The 17965-nt window shown below is 49.8% G+C and overlaps 2 protein-coding genes across 2 annotated transcripts; one reads left to right on the top strand and one right to left on the bottom strand.

Annotated features, from left to right (window-relative positions):
* Positions 1–3234: 3234 nt before the first annotated feature.
* On the top strand, positions 3235–10739 carry PTK6 (protein tyrosine kinase 6; the record flags this gene model as incomplete). Its single annotated transcript, XM_080925762.1, has 8 exons — positions 3235–3464; positions 5436–5557; positions 5926–6089; positions 6435–6588; positions 7061–7222; positions 9397–9578; positions 10058–10211; positions 10552–10739. 8 exons carry the CDS (start codon positions 3235–3237, stop codon positions 10737–10739), a joined length of 1356 nt encoding a protein of 451 aa, XP_080781888.1.
* A 5335-nt stretch (positions 10740–16074) lies between these two features.
* PPDPF (pancreatic progenitor cell differentiation and proliferation factor) lies at positions 16075–17364 on the bottom strand. The gene is made up of 5 exons (XM_080925687.1): positions 17115–17364; positions 16845–16916; positions 16695–16772; positions 16469–16565; positions 16075–16387 (listed from the first exon to the last, which is right to left on the bottom strand). The coding sequence occupies exons 2-5, from the start codon at positions 16897–16899 to the stop codon at positions 16270–16272; spliced, it is 348 nt and encodes a 115-aa protein (XP_080781813.1). The 5' UTR covers positions 16900–16916; positions 17115–17364; the 3' UTR covers positions 16075–16269.
* Positions 17365–17965: the final 601 nt, after the last annotated feature.

The following is a 17965-nucleotide window of genomic DNA, read 5'->3' as shown; positions in this document are numbered from 1 at the left end:
ACTGTGGATTGGGTTAAGCAGCCAACACTAGGGCTGGCTGTGTGCCAGCATGTGCTATGTAATCTTAGGGGACGGTAGCATCATCTGCCCCTCCCCAGTGCCCCACAGGTACTAGTAAACCTTAGAAACACAAAGTCATCTTCAATAAACATGTTCCGGTGGTTTCACATTCCTGTTCCCAGAATGGAATGCTGGAGGCTCTCGAACTCGGGAGGGAGAGCTAAATGACACCCCAGAGCCAGAGCTGCATTACAGTGTGGACCCTGTGATGTTAATGGTGGGCGCCCTTTCCATCTCCCTGGATGGGACTGAAGCCAGACGGCTCTTCAACTTCAGGAAGGGCAGACTGGCTGTTTGGTGGTCAGCACACCCAGGTCTTTTCTAGATGCAGAGGAATGGGGTTTTCAGTGTTTCTTTGGACAATGGGCAGTGGTTAGGAGGGGGGGATTTTCCAGTTGGCGGGATTAGGCAGATATAGGTAGGATGTTGACAACCACATAAACTACTCTCTGGGGCAAAGCCCCCCATGGGCCATGTTTTGAGGGTAACACCTTGAGAAGTTGGGCCCTGGATCGTACACATGTCAGGGTACTTAGGGGCAGCATCCTTAGTGGGAAGGGGATGGGGGCTTTGCACAGGGACCCAAGTCTATTTCAGTCTCCTATCAGCTGTACCCAGAAGGCTGTGGGGCAAAGAGACTGGCAATACCTTCAGGGGGTGAAATTTGGGACCAGCTCTGCACTCGCCAAAGCCAATTTGCTCATGATCACTGACCACATTTGTAAGTTGGCTAAGAAGGAGCTGGAAACCGAACCTCATGTGTAAAGTGACCCCTTAGCGAGAGCAAAGATCTTGGGGGTCAGCCAATCATGGGCTTTCTCACAAGGAGACAGGCTTGGAACAGGATGGTCCTAGGAGGTATGGAGGCCAGGCTGACAAGAGTGTGCTGACCTTGGTCTTTCTAGACAGAAGTGGTAGGATTGGGCTGAGGCATAACCCTGCCTCTACCTTAGCCTGCAGATCTGATTCAGGGAGTTGGAGGGGAAGAATCTGCAACTGGCAGTTGGCTGCTTATGGGGTTCCTGCTTTACCAGCATATAGAGCGTATGTATTGTCCCAAGGGCTTGCATGGCATAAGACAAGAGTATTCTTATGTTAAGGGGCTACCCCAGGAGTCAAACTATGGGGGCTCTGGGGAGAGGATGGCACAGCCTGGAGAGAAGGAAGGTGCTGGGATTGTCAAGCCATGGAAGCTGGTTTGACCGGATCCTGGCACATTCCTGGGTATCTAGTCAGCCAAAGAGGAACAGGTTTGGCCCTCCTGGGAGAGGCCAGGGACTTTTGGGTTACCTGATGTATCATCGATAGAGCGGCCCACGGGTCTCATTTAGGGACATGTGGCTGTCCAGGACATAGCTTGAGCTCAGAGGCTCAAGACTTAAGGACCCTGGAGCAAACTGGGGAGGCAACTGTGGAGTTTTTGAGGCTGACCTCTGCCATTAGCAATCCTTATCCTTTTCCTCTTCTTGTATTGGTCAATCGACCCTTCCCCACACCCTACTGGGAACTGAGGTAGGCTGGGTAGGTGTGAAGCTACTGAGTGAGTAATGCATGTTGCTGTTCTTAATCCCAGCAGGAAGCAGGTGAGTACTGCTTTGTCTCTTCCATGAAAGAAAACTCCAGGCCTGGCACAGTTCTCCGTGGTAGAACATTTGTTCAGCATGTGGGCTGGGATTTGATCCTTAGCATGAAGTAGCACCGCCACCACCACCACCACCATGGCACTCCCCCACCTTAAAAAAAAAAGGAAGGAAGGAAGGAAGGAAGAAAGAAAAAATTCAGTTTAATATGGCGTTATTTCCCAGGCCACTTTTCCTTATAGACTTTTCAGTTTTCTTTCCCATCCCTCTTCGTGTCTGTCCTCTGGGGCATGTAGGAGCACCCCATTGTAGATGCAACTGGATCAACCAGAGTGAGAAGGGTAGACAGGGCCACTCTGGAAGGGAATTCTGGAGTTCTTAATGTTCAATAGGAAGAGGAACAGACTGGAACAGTCACAAGTAGGGCTGCTAGAGACTGCGTAGCATAAGAGGTAAACTAAAGAGATCCTGGAGGCCACAGAGCAGGAGGGAACCCTGGGAAAGAGAGTGGTGGGGCTGCAGAGGCCCTGGTGGTGTGGCCCTGGTGGTGTGTGGGCCCTTCCAAGGTATTGCTCACCTTTTGTGGCTGCCCTTTTGTGTCTGGAAGACAGGACAATGCTTACTTCTTGATCTGAAGTCTATGGACTACAGACACGTCTCCAAGATATCAGGAAGCACTCTAGCCCGGCCCACAACCCACACGGTTGTCCATACCCTCATGTCCCTTGGCTCCCCTTTGCTCTTCAGCGGCCATGTTGTGGTCTAGCATGCTGTCATGGGTAGCTTCTCCAGGATAAATGGGTATCTGAGTGTCCTCAGCTCAAGGAACCTGAGTTGTGGCAGAAGCTCAGGCTGGGGTATGTCCTTGTAGTTCACAGGTCTCATGCAACCCTTATCACCCCTCCTCTCCCTCCAAACTCCACCAGTTTCTTCCTTGTCCCCAACTCAGGCCCTGCCTGATTTCCTTGATGCCATCCCTAGATCTGGTCCTGTCAGAGTCTAGAGGGTGGATACCTGCTCAGGGAGGCGGCTGCCATGAATGTCAAGTCTTTTACAACACTCAGTATTCGTTAGTGTGTGTTCACGAGGGAGACTTTCTCCTTTGGCAGGAGGGACCAGCCAGTGTAACAGAGTTTGTTTTTGTGTGCATGTAGGAAAGACATTGCTTTGTTCTCTACTCTGTTCTTGCAACCAGCCTACCATCCTTGAAATCTCCCTCCACTGCTCCCCTCCCCATTTTTAGCTCCAAGACTCACACCTCAAGGGGACGAGGCTTCAGCTGATACCTGTGTGTTCACCATTTATTGGGGTGTTCCATGTAACTGTGGCTAGGTCTTATCAAGGGGTTGTTCAGCTGGCAGGCCTTCACCGAGTGTAAGCACACAGCATGGTTTTATCCTGTGGACTAAAGAGCATACAGAGGCTAGAAGGGCCTTCAGGGTGGAGCTATGATAGTCCATCTCCAATCAGTGCTGGGTGTGGATGCTCTCCTGCCTATCATGAGGAAGTAGGTGTGACTGGCTTTCTGGGAAAAGTCTCTCCTACCCCTCCCAGCAGTAAGTGTCCACAAGCAGGCTCTGCCACTAAGCCTGCCATGGTGTCTTTGGACAAGACTCACCTGGGTCCTAAGTATGTGGGCCTCTGGGACTTCAAGGCACGAACAGATGAGGAGCTGAGCTTTCAGGCAGGAGACCTCCTCCATGTTACCAGGAAGGAGGAACAGTGGTGGTGGGCCACCCTCCTGAATGCGGAAGGCAAGGCCTTGGCTGAGGGCTATGTGCCCTACAACTACCTAGCTGAGGAGGAAACTGTGGAGTCTGAACCGTGAGTGGCCCTGGGGAGTTGGCACAGTGGGAGGGGTGGGGGTGAGTGGGCACTAGGCTGGACTGGGGAGGCCAGAGGGTGTAAGATCCTAGTTTGACATTCCGTTGGTCATACTCTGATCCTTAACATCCTGGTACACAGGGTTGCTGATGGGTCTATGCCTCCGAGTGACACTTGGAGACGCTGTCTCTATTTTGGACCCACCCATGATCACTTCCCAGCCATAAGTACTGCTCTGCTAAGACCCACATGGGTTCAGAAGGGCCCACTGTGGATTTTTAAGATGCTGGTTGTGAAGAACAAGATCTGTGTGGGAATTCAAGAGGTGTTGGGGGTGTGAAGTTTGCTCATTTTCCAAACAGCCAAAACCAGATGTGCGACCTAGGGAGAGAAAAGTCTGCTGGGGCACACCTCTCTGTATCACCTGGCAGGGGTATATGTGCAAACACAGTGGTGAGTGTTCACATGTTCTCTGAAGCACCTTAGTCCACTGTTCTTGGCCTCCCACATAAATCCTGAGGCTTTAAGGAACTACAGTAGTGACTGGTGCAGGCATGTTGACAGCCACCCAAGAACTCAAGCTAGGTAGGTTGCTCTTGGCTAAGACCAAGAAGGGTGCAGCAGCAGGGGTTTTGACTGTGTTGCTCCTGAGACCCCAACACCTCTTGTCATAATGAGCACCTATTGTGTTCAATGGAAGATTGTGAGCAGACAAACAAGAAACAAGTATTAAATAGTACCTAGGACAGTTCCAGAGACAGGGTCTCACGACAGACAGGAGGGAGGCATGGGCGGTGTGCATACAAGAATGAAGAGAGCCAGGTGGTGGCTTGGGAGGTAAAGGCAGGTGTATCACTAAATTCCAGGGCAGCCTGGTTTAGAGAGAGAGAGAGAGAGAGAGAGAGAGAGAGAGAGAGAGAGAGAGAGAGAGAGAGACAGACAGACAGACAGACAGACAGACAGACAGACAGAAACCATGTGCCAACCCTGAGGTTTTAAAAATCATGTCAGAGGAGGAGAGGAACAGAGCGGAGGAGGCAAAGAGGAGAGTGGGGCAGATTCTGTAACTTTGCAGGACCTGAGGGGACTTCAAGGGCTTGAGCTGGATGTTAAACATAAATGGAGCCCACGATCTTGAGGGAGCTGGAGACTCCCTGGGCAGAGATCACCCATGAAATTCCAAGGACTTCCACCTGTAGTTCAGTTCAGGCACGCCTCCCTCTTTTGTGTTGGAAGCCAGTATGGTTAAATGGTATCGAATGGGAGAGTATGAGCATGTGTGCCACCATGTCTGTGCTTGTACATAAGGGCGTGCTTATCAGGGTGTATGCAAGCTTGGGTGAGTATGCAAACGGGAGTGCACGAATGGGTGTGCACACAAGTGTGCACTATGAGGACATGTGTCAGTGCATTCTGAGCACGCACATGTGCATTTGTATCTCAGTGCATGTCTGTGCACAGAAGTACACATGTGCAAATGACTATGGGGTTATATGTACATATATATGAAAATATGAGGCAAGAAGCAGTGCTGAGCAGCTGCTGTTGAGACTTTCCTCCTACTCCCAGGCCTCGGCTGGTATCTATAGCTTAGGGCCTACAACGTGTTAAGGGACATTCACACCATAGAATTGCTTTTAGTGGGGAGGGGCTGCTGATCCCCAGGTGAGGCATCATCCAGAGCAGGGTGGTAGGCAGTGTCTGCCCATCCCACTTCTGAGCCTCTAGGACATTTCCTGGTGTCCAGAAGCAGCCATTTAGGACTTTCAGGATCTGTGATGGGTAGAGAGGCCTCTGCAGGGCTGGGGCAGCACAAGAGGCAGCTTAGTTGGAGTTGGGAGTGTGAGACAGGAACCAGGGTGTATCTAGGACTCCAGGTAGGCAGGGCAAGAGCTAGGTAGTTGAGAGTCAGGATGGGTGTGGAGCTGGGGTAGAGATCAGCTAGACTGAAACTGAACCTCTCCCCTGCAGGTGGTTCTTTGGTTGCATCTCCCGCTCAGAGGCCATGCACAGGCTGCAGGCTGAGGACAACCCGAAGGGAGCCTTCCTGGTCAGAGTCAGCCAGAAGCCAGGAGCAGACTATGTCCTCTCTGGTACTGCCTCCCAGACCTTCTCTTGCCTATGCTAGCTCTGAGGACTTTCCTCTGGTTGTGGAGTTTCGGATATCTTCCTCTTCTGCTGGAAGCCCTCAGCCTTTGAGGCAGAAAACAAGTCGTTCCTCTTCAAGTTGGGTGGTTTTGTGTTTTCCCTTGCTTTCTGGCATGGCCTATGTGTCATAAGAGCCAAGATTCCACAAGGGTTTCTCTATGACCCAATAACCTAGGAGTGCCGGAAACAGAATAGCCATGGCTTATGACAGGGGTGCCAGGCCATGTCCAGGCTGGGAACAGGGACAGGCAAAGTGGGGGACATACAGGATAGGATGCCTGCTTATGTCTCCTCCTCCGGCCACCCACCCCAGTGCGGGATGCTCAGGCCGTGCGACATTACAGGATCTGGAGGAACAATGCGGGCCGGCTGCACCTGAATGAGGTGGTGTCCTTCTCCAGTCTGTCTGAGCTTGTGGACTACCACAAGACTCAGAACCTGTCCCATGGCCTACAGCTGTCCACGCCCTGCTGGAAGGTAGGCCACTGGCTCCTCTGTGACAGAGCTGCCCAGGGTTAGACAGGTTGAGTACAGTATGGGGGGATGGGGTGGGGGCTCAGAACATTGCATTCTCCTTAGCTATTGCTCTTACTACGCCGGCTCACTAGAGTTCAGATGTGCTCCTGCTGAGTACCAATCCCTGACATGGGTGGGTGAAGACAGTGGCGATTTATGTAGGCTATCCAGACACTACTATGCTGGATTGAGCTCTAAATTTAAAAATAAATAGGGCTTCTCATGAGAGGTTGGGGCAAGCCCTCCCTGAAGACAAGCTGAGCAAACCACCCTCCATGCCTACTATTGCCCTTTCTGTCTTTCCAGCACAAAACTGAGCCCTTGCCCCACTGGGATGACTGGGAGAGGCCGAGGGAGGAGTTCACACTCTGTAAGAAGCTGGGGGCCGGCTACTTTGGGGAGGTCTTCGAAGGGTCCTGGAAAGGCCAGGTCCGTGTGGCTGTGAAGGTGATCTCTAGAGGTGAGCAAGTCCAGGCCCAACTCAAGCTGGGCGCATGCTACGTCCCCACTAGGCCTTCCAGCAGGTACTTCCTGTCACACCCCACTGAGGGTGTCCCAACATACTTACTGGGCACCTTCAGCGTCATGGTGGGAGTAACATCAGTTGTGCCCAGGGTTTTGTTTTGTTTTTGTTTATTTTTAAACAAGTCACTGGAAATTAGAGTTTCACCTAAAATTCCAGCTTCACCCTCAGGTTTATACCTGAAACCTCAAGAATCAGAGCAACCAGGACCTTGAAAACATCCAACTGGGTGGTGTTGACTTTGGCAGTTGTGACCAAGTGGGGCATAGGAGGGCAGAGGGCCTGGGTGGTGGAGGCCAGCCTTCGTCTTCCGAGGCTGACCATATTTCCTGACTTACTTCAGGAGGTCTGGACCTCCTGCCTGGGGCACAGGAGGAGGGCTGTAGTCACTGATGTTGATGTCTCTCAGACAATCTCCTGCACCAGCACACCTTCCAGGCTGAGATTCAGGCCATGAAGAAGCTGAGGCACAAGCACATCCTGTCGCTGTATGCCGTGGCAACTGCGGGGGACCCGGTCTACATCATCACAGAGCTCATGCCCAAGGGCAGCCTGATGCAGCTATTGCGGGGTAAGTGGAAAGCTCCATTCTCCTTTCCTGGGTGAAAGTGTTAAAAGCAGGACACACACACACACACACACACACACACACACACACACACACAAACACACACACACACAAACACACACACACAAACACACACACACACAAACACACAAACACACACACACAAACACACACACACAAACACACACACACACAAACACACAAACACACACACACAAACACACACACACACAAACACACACACACAAACACACACACACACAAACACACACACACACACAAACACACACACACACACATACACACACAAACACACACACACACACACACACACACACACACACACACGGAGCCAACAGATATGCAGGCCCTGTCCGTCCCTGCTTGACCTACAGAAAACAGCCAGAAACTCCCAGATGAGCTTGTTGTTTTGTTGTTTAAGAAGCTAAAAATTTAAAGTGGTGCTTGGTTGGGGGCTGGAGAGATGGCTTAGCAGTTAAAACATAAAGGAACTTAATGTTCTTGCACAGGGCCAGGGTTTAGTTCCCAGCACCCACATGGTGGCTTACAACCATCCATAACTCCAGTTCAAGGGGGATCTGACACCCTCTTCTGGCCTCTGCAGGCAACAAGCATACAGATATACATATAGGCAAAATACTGAGACAAATAAAATATTTTAAAACTAAAGATGAAAGCTAAACATAGTGCATATGTATTTAATCCCAGCACTTGGAGGCACAAGTTCCACCTCTGTTCTGTTCCTTGGGAATCCGGGAGCATGCTTCTGGGATCATCTGCAGACACTGTCCACAGGGAAGACAACACCCATGGATGGTGTGCTACAACATCATGTCCAGAGCATGATGGTAGTCATTCTAACAGTGGTCCGCATCCAGGGAGGAGCCAAAAGCAGCTGGGTGTGGCTCCCATGGATCAGAGGGTGGACATCAGTCTCCTAGGCTGCTCTCTGAGTTTGAGGCCAGCCTGGTCTACAGAGAAAGCTCCACGATAGCTAGGGCTACACAGAGAAACCCTATCTCGAACCCTTCTTCCCCCAACCCCCCCAGCCACGTGCATATACCCTCAGTAACAAGTACACACATTTCATCACTTACACTATATCTTCTCATACACACAAGTCTCTTTTTGATGGCTCAGTGGGTAAATACAAGCATGAAGACCTGAGCTTGAATCCCCAGAACTAATGTAAAGGCAAACAAAGGAGGCATCTGTTACCCTAGGCTTCCACGGTGAGATGGGAGGCAACGAGAAAATTCTTGTTTTCTTTGGCTCAGTAGCAAACCACAAAACCCTCCTCAAACATGTTCCTGGTGAGGACTAATACCCAATGCTGTCCCCTGACCTCCACACATGTACACAGTATACATATATGACAAAGGAAAAAAGAAAATGATTTATTAAGTATTGCCGATCATAAAATTTGAAAAAGTACAGAAAAGAACTCTCCCTCAATTTCTGTCCCCACAGTTAACTGAGGTCACTTTACTATAGGCTTATGTGACCTGCTAGTGACTTGCCTCAGCCTGCCAGCTTCTCTCTCTTCTCGAGACCTACTGTCCAGTCACACTTATACACACTTATACCCAAACATATGTAAAACACTGACACACACGGCGCAGACATACTTGCACACATGTAGACACAACTCATCTCACCCACAAGAAGATGCCATGTCTTCTTCAACACAAACCCAGACCATCTCCACCAGCTGAGATGCTGTGTAAAGATACAACACCATCTTCATACAAGAGGGAGAGGGAATGTGCCAGTGCAGGGCAAATGACCAGGCCTGGTGGTATGTATACGTATTAACATATCACCAGCATTTGGTCTCTGCAGGAAGAAGTCTTCAGAGATGAAACTCATGCCCCTTGAAGGTGTAGCACTCGTGTTAGCTAGAGCGTTCAGTGCTTACATACCAAGACTATCCTACAGCAATGCTTTTGACCTTAGATTGCTTTATGATTCCCAGAAAGGGTGTCGGCCAAAGAATATGTGTGTGCTCTTGTCTCTAGGCACATAACTGAAGAAGGTCTAGGCCTTCCCACTGTGCAATTAAGCCAGACCAGCTGCTCTTTGCTGCGGCCTTCATAGCCACAGCAAATGAGGACTGATCATTGACCAGCTGACTCTGGCCTTTGATCACCCTACAGACTCTGATGAGGAAGCCCTGCCTATTTTGGAGCTGGTGGACTTTGCATCACAGGTTGCCGAGGGCATGTGCTACCTGGAATCTCAGAATTACATCCACCGGGACCTAGCTGCGAGGAATGTTCTTGTTACAGAGAACAATCTCTGCAAAGTGGGGGACTTCGGGCTGGCCAGGCTTGTCAAGGTAGGCCCCTTGGAGATAGAAGCCAGAAGCAGATGTGAGTATTTCCATATTCCCAAGCCTGGAGCTGAACCTAGCCATAAACAAGATGGGTTCTTGATAGGGTGGTGTTCACAGGCAGGCAGATGGTTTTATCCATACAGCCACAGCCCTGTTCCTGCCCCGTTGGTCCAGCTCTGAGTACCTAGCCAGACATAGCCATGTACCTTGAGGTTTTCTTGTCTTCATGCATTGCTGCTCTGTTCTTGTCTTCCCCTGACCCAGGATCACAGTGAATTGACACCTTACCTGATACACAGGGCCTCACTGTGATCGTAGCAGCATTGGCGGCAGCTACCTATGGTAGCAGTGGGTCAGACAGCAATAGGCAATGTGGTTGTCTCTACCCACTAGGACCTTGGAGTCCATGCTTGTCAGTGATATACGAGGAGGGACAAGTGACCCTCTAGTGTCAGGTCCTACCATCAGGCATCTCACCACAGGAGGACATCTACCTTTCTCATGACCACAACGTTCCCTACAAATGGACAGCACCTGAGGCACTTTCCAGAGGGCAGTATTCCATCAAATCTGACGTCTGGTCTTTCGGGGTTCTCCTTCATGAAATTTTCAGCAGGGGACAGCTGCCCTACCCAGGTATTGGCCCAAGAATGTCTCCAGGGGTGAACAAGCAGTGAGGGAGAGTCAGGACAGGTCTTGAATGGGTGACAGGGGGTGCTTCCCAGGGGCTCAGTCAGACCCCATCCCTGTTCTGTTCCTTGGGAATCCGGGAGCATGCTTCTGGAATCCTCTGCAGACAATGTCCACAGAAAAGGCAAGACACATGGACGGTGTGCCACAACATTTCCAGAGCATTTTGGCAGGGGTCAGCATCCAGGGAGGAGCCAAAAACAGCAGCTGGGTGTGGTTTCCGGGGATCAGAGGGTGGACACCAGTCTCCTTCTAGCTCTCATTTCCTTTCTCCCATGGACCACAGGCATGTCCAATCATGAAACCTTTCTGAGGGTGGATGCTGGATACCGCATGCCCTGCCCTCTGGAGTGTCCACCCAACATATACAAGCTGATGCTCAGCTGTTGGAGCAGAGACTCCAAGCAGAGACCCTGCTTCAAAGACCTGTGTGAGAAACTCTCATTTATCACCAGGTATGAGAACCTGGTCTGAGCTCCTTGGATGTGGCCAGGACCCACAGAAGAAGGCCTCGTGATTATCCTGGACTTCTACTGAAGGCATGTACTGTTCTTCCATTTACTGAGAAGAAGGGATAGGGAACATACCAAGCATGCCTCAAATACTGTGATTTGTCAAGGAAAGAGTAAAGAGGCAGCCATGTTCCTTTCCCATTTATCCTCCTCCAGGAGGCAGTACACAAAACCCAGGAAGCTGCTCCCTGGCTTCTTCCTCCCTTCTCCTGTGAAGACTTCATGAGACAGAGAAGCCAAGAAGAGTCTAGGAAACAGGCATTGTGGAATTCTTGCCATACCACAAACACAAACCCCACTCTTTAGCTCCTTAATTCTGCAGGATCTTAAGCCGCATAAAACTCAGAACAAGTTTGCGTGATCTTCTACTTGTAACCTTGGCTTTGCTGGAGGAGTCTCACCTAGGAAGCTCAAGACAGAGATAAAGGGATATGAAATTTTTGCCCTGCGCTTTTCTGGTGACCAGTGTGGGGTGCCTGAGATAGCCCAATCACCTGGAGTCTTGCAGAAGCAGAGGGAAGATGTTGGAGCCAGTAAGAGCCAGGAGGTTTTTTTGTTTGTTTGTTTGCTTTTTCCAAGATAGGGTTTCTCTCTATAGCTCTGGCTGTGCTTGAACTCATTTTGTAGAGCAGGCTGACATTGAACTTGCAGAGATCGCCTGCCTCTGCTTCCCAAGTGCTGGGATTAAAGACACGTGCCATCGCCACCGGAAGAGCCAGGATTCTTAACCATGTGGGCAGAGGCGTCTCTGCCCAACGCTCTGTATTTGTTTCTAAAGTCAAATTCAGTCTGGGATTGTGAGTCTTGTGCTTAGTTTTAGAGCTCCTGGTCCTCTCCCTTCAGAGATGTTTTATGTCTTGAGCTCCTGAGGCAGAATACCCGCATGCTCGGTGCCCTCCTCTGCTTCCCATTTGGACCCGAGTTTCCCCAGCTGGCTCTGGTTCAAGGCTGCTTTCCCCCATGTGTCTTCGGTGCTCTTGAACCCATGCTTGACTTATCTGCCCTCCATGCCGTCCCCTTATGCACTTGGACATTTGAACCTCAGTTCCCAGGGGGAGCACCCCAAAAGCACCTACCTGAGGCCACCTTACTGGAAGTGGGCATAACCCTCTGATCACGTGTCCACCAGCCATGCTGAGACTGACCTCTCACAACAGGTGAACATGCTACAAACTCCGTTACAGAACTGTCCCCTCTGTATCCTAGAGATGAAGCTGTTTGCACTGTTTCCCGGAAAGCAGTCCTCAGGGATGTAATGTCATTAGATAGAGAGAGCACAGGAAGATGTTAGGAAACAGGGCAAATGAAAACCCCTCCCCCTCTCAGTAAGTGAACCTTTCATTTTCATCAAGAATAGGATTGGGCTGGGCTTGGTGGCACTTATTTTAAAATCCCAGCACTTGAGAGACAGATGTAGGCAGATCTCTGTGAGTTCGAGGCCAGCCTGATCTACATCGCAAATTTCAGGGCAGCCAGAGCTACACAGAGAGACCCTGTCTTATAAAAAACAAAAGTAAATAAAATAGGACACAATTTAAAATAAAAATCCAAGTGGGACATAAACTGAACCAGGACTAAGCATTTTAAAATCAAAGCAATGGGGGTCTGTGTACATTTGGGTGTTTGTAGAGTTCCTATGTCCAGAGGGGACAACCCTGGGTGCATACCTTTAATCCCAGCACCTCAGAGGTGGATGCAGGTTTTTCTGTGTGTTTGGGGGCAGCCTGGTCTATAAAGTTCCAGGACTGCCAGGGCTATATAGTGTGACCCTGTCTCAAAAACAAACAAACAACAAAATAAAAAGAAAAAGAAAAAAGAAAAAGAAAAAAATCTCTTGCAGTTCTGTTTGGAGTGGTCTAGAGATAAATGCTCATTAAATAACCCTAAAACATCTCAGAACTATAGAAACAAGTCAAATGTCTTCAAAGATCACATGATCTAAATAATCTTTAAGACTGTTGGTAAAATAAAAAACAGGAATGTTTTCAGACCTGTCAGAATGAATATAAACCAGTGATCCTCAACCTTTCTAATGCTGTGACCCTTTAATACAATTCCTCATGTTGTCATGACCCCCAGCCTTTTTAAAAGAGATTTGCTTATTTATTTTATGTATGAGCACACTGTTACTCTCTTCAGACACACCAGAAGAGGGCATCAGATCCCATTACAGATGGTTGTGAGCCACCATGTGGTTGCTGGGAATTGAACTCAGGACCTCTAGAAGAGCAGTCAGTGCTCTTAACCACTGAGCCATCTCTCCAGCTGGACCCCAAGCCTTAAAATTTTGTTGCTACTTCATAACTGTAATTTTGCTACTGTTACAAATTGTGAACATTTTTGGAGATAGGATCCCCTTTTGTAAACCACCAAGATAGACTTTTTTTTTCCTTACCAGGGTTTAAACAAGTTTAATTGTACTGAGTATTTAAAATGCTAAAAGGAGAAATGAAACCCAAGGGCAGAATACAAAGGAGGAAGAGAAGGGGGAAGGGGATAGTCTGTGGTGTTGGTGACATTTGCCTGACTTGTTGACAAGAGCAATTTAGGTGCTGATACCTTGTGACACTTTTGTAAGCGTTGAATGGACAGGAATGCAAGTGTAAAGTGAAAATTAAATGAACTTTTCAACAATAATTTTACTTTATAAAAGGCATCTTACACCTTAAATTTGTTTAGGCTTGAGAAATGCACTTAACAATCCAGCTTTGGGGTCACTCCTAAGGGAATAAACTTAGGCTGATTTGCTTATGGCTTCCTGTTTTTTACACAGGATGGAGGTAGTTGTGCTTGGGCTCTGTTGTATGCAGAGCTGTCCAATGAAGGAAGGGCATGGTACTTCAGTGCCTGCAACGATTTTATTCAGTGGCATGCTGGCTGCCATAGCTCGTGGGTGCTAGGGGCTCTAAGAGTTAAGAATGACAACATATGTAATTAGAATCACTAGAAATAACAAGGAAAGCCACCTACGTGCATTGCATACAGGGAAAACTCCATTTGTGGTAAGGTTATACATTAGCACGAGTCTTCCATGTTCTGTGTGACTTGGTCTTTGATTACTGAAGGACAAGTTTTGCTCACAACCTCATCACTTAGATGAGCTGTTAAACTAGGCTTATCTGTTATGCTATACAAAACACCCTGTCAAATATTAAAATGTGAAGCCTTCAGGTTGAACTTACAGGTGTTTACGTACAAGCTGTAGAAAATTCCTGAAAGTATGGTACATCCAGGGATATCATCATTATACTTAGTCACATGCCACGGGAATTGGCAGCTCCTAAGCAGAGGCTTAAATTCCTTTCACAAATGTTTGACTCTTGGAGATGGGAAAGCGTCTATCAGCTGTCTCGAACTTCTGCCGGATGTCTACACCAGACAGGTGTCTACACTGTCTTAGAATCACCTGGCTCCGTGTATCTGAAACTGGTGGGCTCACTGCCATCTACAGGTAAGTCAGAGTGAAACTTCATTATCAGCGAACTGATGTTTTAATTAAAAAAAAAAAAAAGATGAAAGGGAAACTGCTCTCAGGCAAGTTCACTGACCCCAGGGAAGGCAGGCAGATGACTTGTCCTGGGGAGGGTGGGGGAAGAAAGAGAAAGGGCTGGAGAGAAAAGAAGACAGAGAGCTAAAAGAATTTTTTTTAATGACTTTAAATTTTTCTGTTTCTGAAGTGTTTTGTTTCCTAAAGGAAATAGTTTTCCTGTCTCCAGCTTACCTTGTGAAAGAACAGATAGGTTATTTTTCTCTCCCCTGGTTTTTAAAAGAGCCTACAGTGTGTTACCTGTGTTACAGGGCTCTCTGCATTTGCATGGGAAAGTCAGAGGACAATTTCAGGTGTTGTTCCTCCGGTACCATTTTTCTTTTAAAGAAAGGATCTCTCATTAGCCTAAGGAACCCCACAAATCTGCACCCTTACACTGAGGTTTCGAACACCTCATCTAGCTTTTGCAGGGATTCCAAAGTTCAAAAACTCAGGTCTCCTCATTGTCGAGGCTAGCCTTTGCCAACTGAGCTTCTTCCTCAGCTCCAGGTAGCCGGAATAACTACAGTAACTAAGGGTGACATCATGGCCTGTTTCCTAGAATGCCTTACTATGAGAAAGGCTGACTTTAGAAGCCTCGGGGATTTTTCAAAGAGGGAGCTACCCAAACCTACAGGTGCTACTGGCAAAAAACGTTGTGATACAACTTGTATGTGGCAGCCTGGCAGGTACACACTTTCTGAGAACAAAGTCCTGGCAGCATTGTATGAATCAGAGTGCTTGGAAACATGTCAGCCTGACTGCTGAGATTGCAGAGGTTGTTCCAGAACCTACCGTGTACCCAGTCCTAGGCCCATCTCTTCGGAGGTTTCTTATCACTCAAGATCCAGAGTAGATTCCAAATTCTTCCCTTTACTATCTCTAGGTCATTCTTCAGACTTTTCACTACATTCTACAACTTTTCTCTAACCTTTTGCAAGTCACTAAAATACTCATTTCTCAGTTTTATCCACTGCTGCAGCTGACAATACTTCAGAGAAACCACAAATGGGAACAGAATGGATAGGGGTGACGATGGAACAACAGTCCTTGTCGCCTGGAGCTGTTGGCTGCACCTAGCTTCCAGCGCTGACTGAGTGGTACTGTGGGCCTCATCAGCACATCCTGGCCTAAGTAAAACACATTTTCTGTTCGGAGTCCACCAAAGGTGCAGTAGAGCCTCCTCCACTGTCAACTTGCTCAGGAGTTAAGGGCAGCATTCCACAAGCTACCTGGATGTCCTCAGGGCAGGCAGGAGGGAGGCTCAGCTGTCAGAGGCACAGGCCTTAGTTTCCAGGGGACAATGCAGCCGTTCACAGAGTGAGGTAGCAGGAAGGCCTTCTGTGCTTCACCTAAGACTCTACCCTAACCTTGCTGGCTTAAGCCACCTCCCCCTACAGCTCCTATGCCCTCTTACCTAGAGAATAGACTACCTGTGGCTGGAACCCTCTCTTAGTCTGAGCTAGTATCTACAGCCTTGGGGAACCATCCACACCACAAATAGTGGAGAGGGCCTGACCCAAGGTCATTTACAAGGTTCTGTAGAAACCGGGTTCCTTGAGCTGAGAGCTCCCAAACTCAGCCAGAGTCCCAACTTGCCCTGGACTGTCTACCTTGGATAAGGCCCACTTAAGAGGGCATCTAACCAGATGCATGGATATCACTAGGAGCTGTGATAGGATATCACTAGGAAGGCCTGGGATCCGTACAGCATCCAGCAGGAAGCAAGGCTGGACTCAGTAATGTCTCAAACACACAAGGGGAAGACGGCTGCTGTGAGTTTATTTTCTGCTTTTGCAAGACACAGTTATGGGGCCATGAAAGTTCAGTGCTGTGAACCAATAGGGGGGGCTCTCTCCAGCTCCTGCTGGTGTCCAGCCTTCCTAGTTTACAGGGAGGGTTGAGAGGGTGGGCTCTGGTTTAGCACCACTTAAGTAAACTTGGGCAGGTTACTGATTCTGACAGGTCAGGATGGGGCCCTACTGTTGGTCTGGCCAGGATGGATGACTGGCTGCTTCTTCATGGTTTCAGGAGCCAGGTCACAAGAGATGGGGCTTCTGGAGGCCTTGGGGGATTCTGCCGAGCTGCAGGGAGAGCATAAGTCATTGGGTCAGCATTTGCCTTAATTGGGGCCACCCCCACAACCACACGGAAGATGGACTCACTGCTCAGGAGACTCCAACACTGAGGCCATGAACGGAAGGGTGGGTTTCCCGAAAAAGAAGCTGGCCCACCAGTGGCCCGGGTCGGCTTTGGGAAGACCTGAGGGGCAAAGGAGGGTCACGATAGGGTCCAGTCCCTCTCCATGCTTTCCCTCTCCCCTCCCCAAACCACCCCACTCCCGCCTTAGGAATTGAACTCTGCCCTTCTGCTGGCTGGTTCTGCACTTACCCGGGGAGTGGGGCACGGCGTCGCCCGGGTACTCGGCACTTCCGCCGGAGCTGCTGCTGGATGAGGAGCCCAGGCGTCCTGGGAAGGGGAGTCGGGTCAGCCACAGAGCCCTGGGCCAGCCCTGGGCGGGGCTGGCGAGGGGCTACTTACGCCGATAGTAGTCATGGGTAGCCACAAGCGAGCCGCTGGAAGGGATGGCTGCCATACTTCAGGGCCGAGGCGCTGCGGAGACGAAAGCAGAATGTGGGCCTGGTCACCACACACCGGACTGTACTCCGAGTCCCCAGGGTCCTGACAGTGCCTGGATTCCAGGCGGCTCCAACCAGCCCCGGCCGGCTGCGCGGTGAGACAAAAGGAGCTTTGTGTGCTCCTGGCCCTAAGAGGACGAGCCTCCCCCGCCCCACCGCCCGCTGCCCTCACCTCGGCGGAGGCCCCTCCTTGCAAGCTTCGGTGCAAGGTCACGGATGGCAATGCCCAGGGCTCTAGGCTGCGGTGCCCATTTGCAAGGATAACACACGAAACACCACTACTTTAGGACAGACACATGCTATGCGCACGCGCGTGCTTAGTTGCCTTCCTGCACAGCAACAGACGCTTCTCTGTGGGGGCGGAGCGCACGTTAAGTCCCCTCCCCCTTCACGGCGGCCTCACCCAAGAGATTTTTTGAGATCTCCTGATTCCAATTAGACCGGAGGTAGCACGAAGTGGTCCCACCCTTCTCTATTAGACTCCACCCCTAGCCGAGCAAGGATCCGCCCCACCTTCCGCACAGCTAGATTCTGCGAAGTTCCATCTTGGCCCTAACTGCCTTGATCAAATATTTGTGGTCTCGCTTCAGGCTAAGCTAGCTCTGCTGCTTTTTTTCCCCACCTGGTTCGGACTGGAACCGGGATAGAAGAGGTTAAAGAATCTCATGTGCCCCTCTGTGCCACCCTCTCGGATGTGGCCCCACGTATGCCAGCCTGTTTGGTGTTCTTGTTACTTTTACTTGCTGCTGTCTGCTGCTTGCGCTGGCCCCCGTAGGCTTTATTTTCCATGTACCTCACTCCGACCCTTGACTGAGTGGATCTACTTAACATAAGTAAGCACAGGGGCCAGCTGCCTCCCTACCATCGCAATCTCTGTTTTCTGGGCGCACTGGATGGTGCCTGGAGCCCCCAAGCGGTCCTTTAAGGACTAGCCAGCCCTTGGTAAGATGAGGAGCCGTCTGTGTCTCTTTCAAGTCCTGGCTGGAATTGTTCACCGACCGTTCTCAACCTGTGTTCTGTTTG

The sequence above is a fragment of the Micromys minutus genome, assembly GCF_963924665.1.
Source record: "Micromys minutus genome assembly, chromosome: 11".
NCBI lineage: Eukaryota > Metazoa > Chordata > Mammalia > Rodentia > Muridae > Micromys > Micromys minutus.
Note: the sequence above shows the minus strand (reverse complement) of the source record. Positions and strands in the feature narration are given on the sequence as shown.

What these genes read in the sequence shown, in the direction of transcription:
- PPDPF (XM_080925687.1), bottom strand. Translation starts at nt 16,899, where the DNA reads ATGGCAGCCATCCCTTCCAGCGGCTCGCTTGTGGCTACCCATGACTAC. An exon ending in TACCCATGACTACTATCGGC is followed by an intron (nt 16,773 to 16,844) that starts GTAAGTAGCCCC and finishes TCCCCTTCCCAG; the next exon opens with GACGCCTGGGCTCCTCATCC. An exon ending in CGCCGTGCCCCACTCCCCGG is followed by an intron (nt 16,566 to 16,694) that starts GTAAGTGCAGAA and finishes TTTGCCCCTCAG; the next exon opens with GTCTTCCCAAAGCCGACCCG.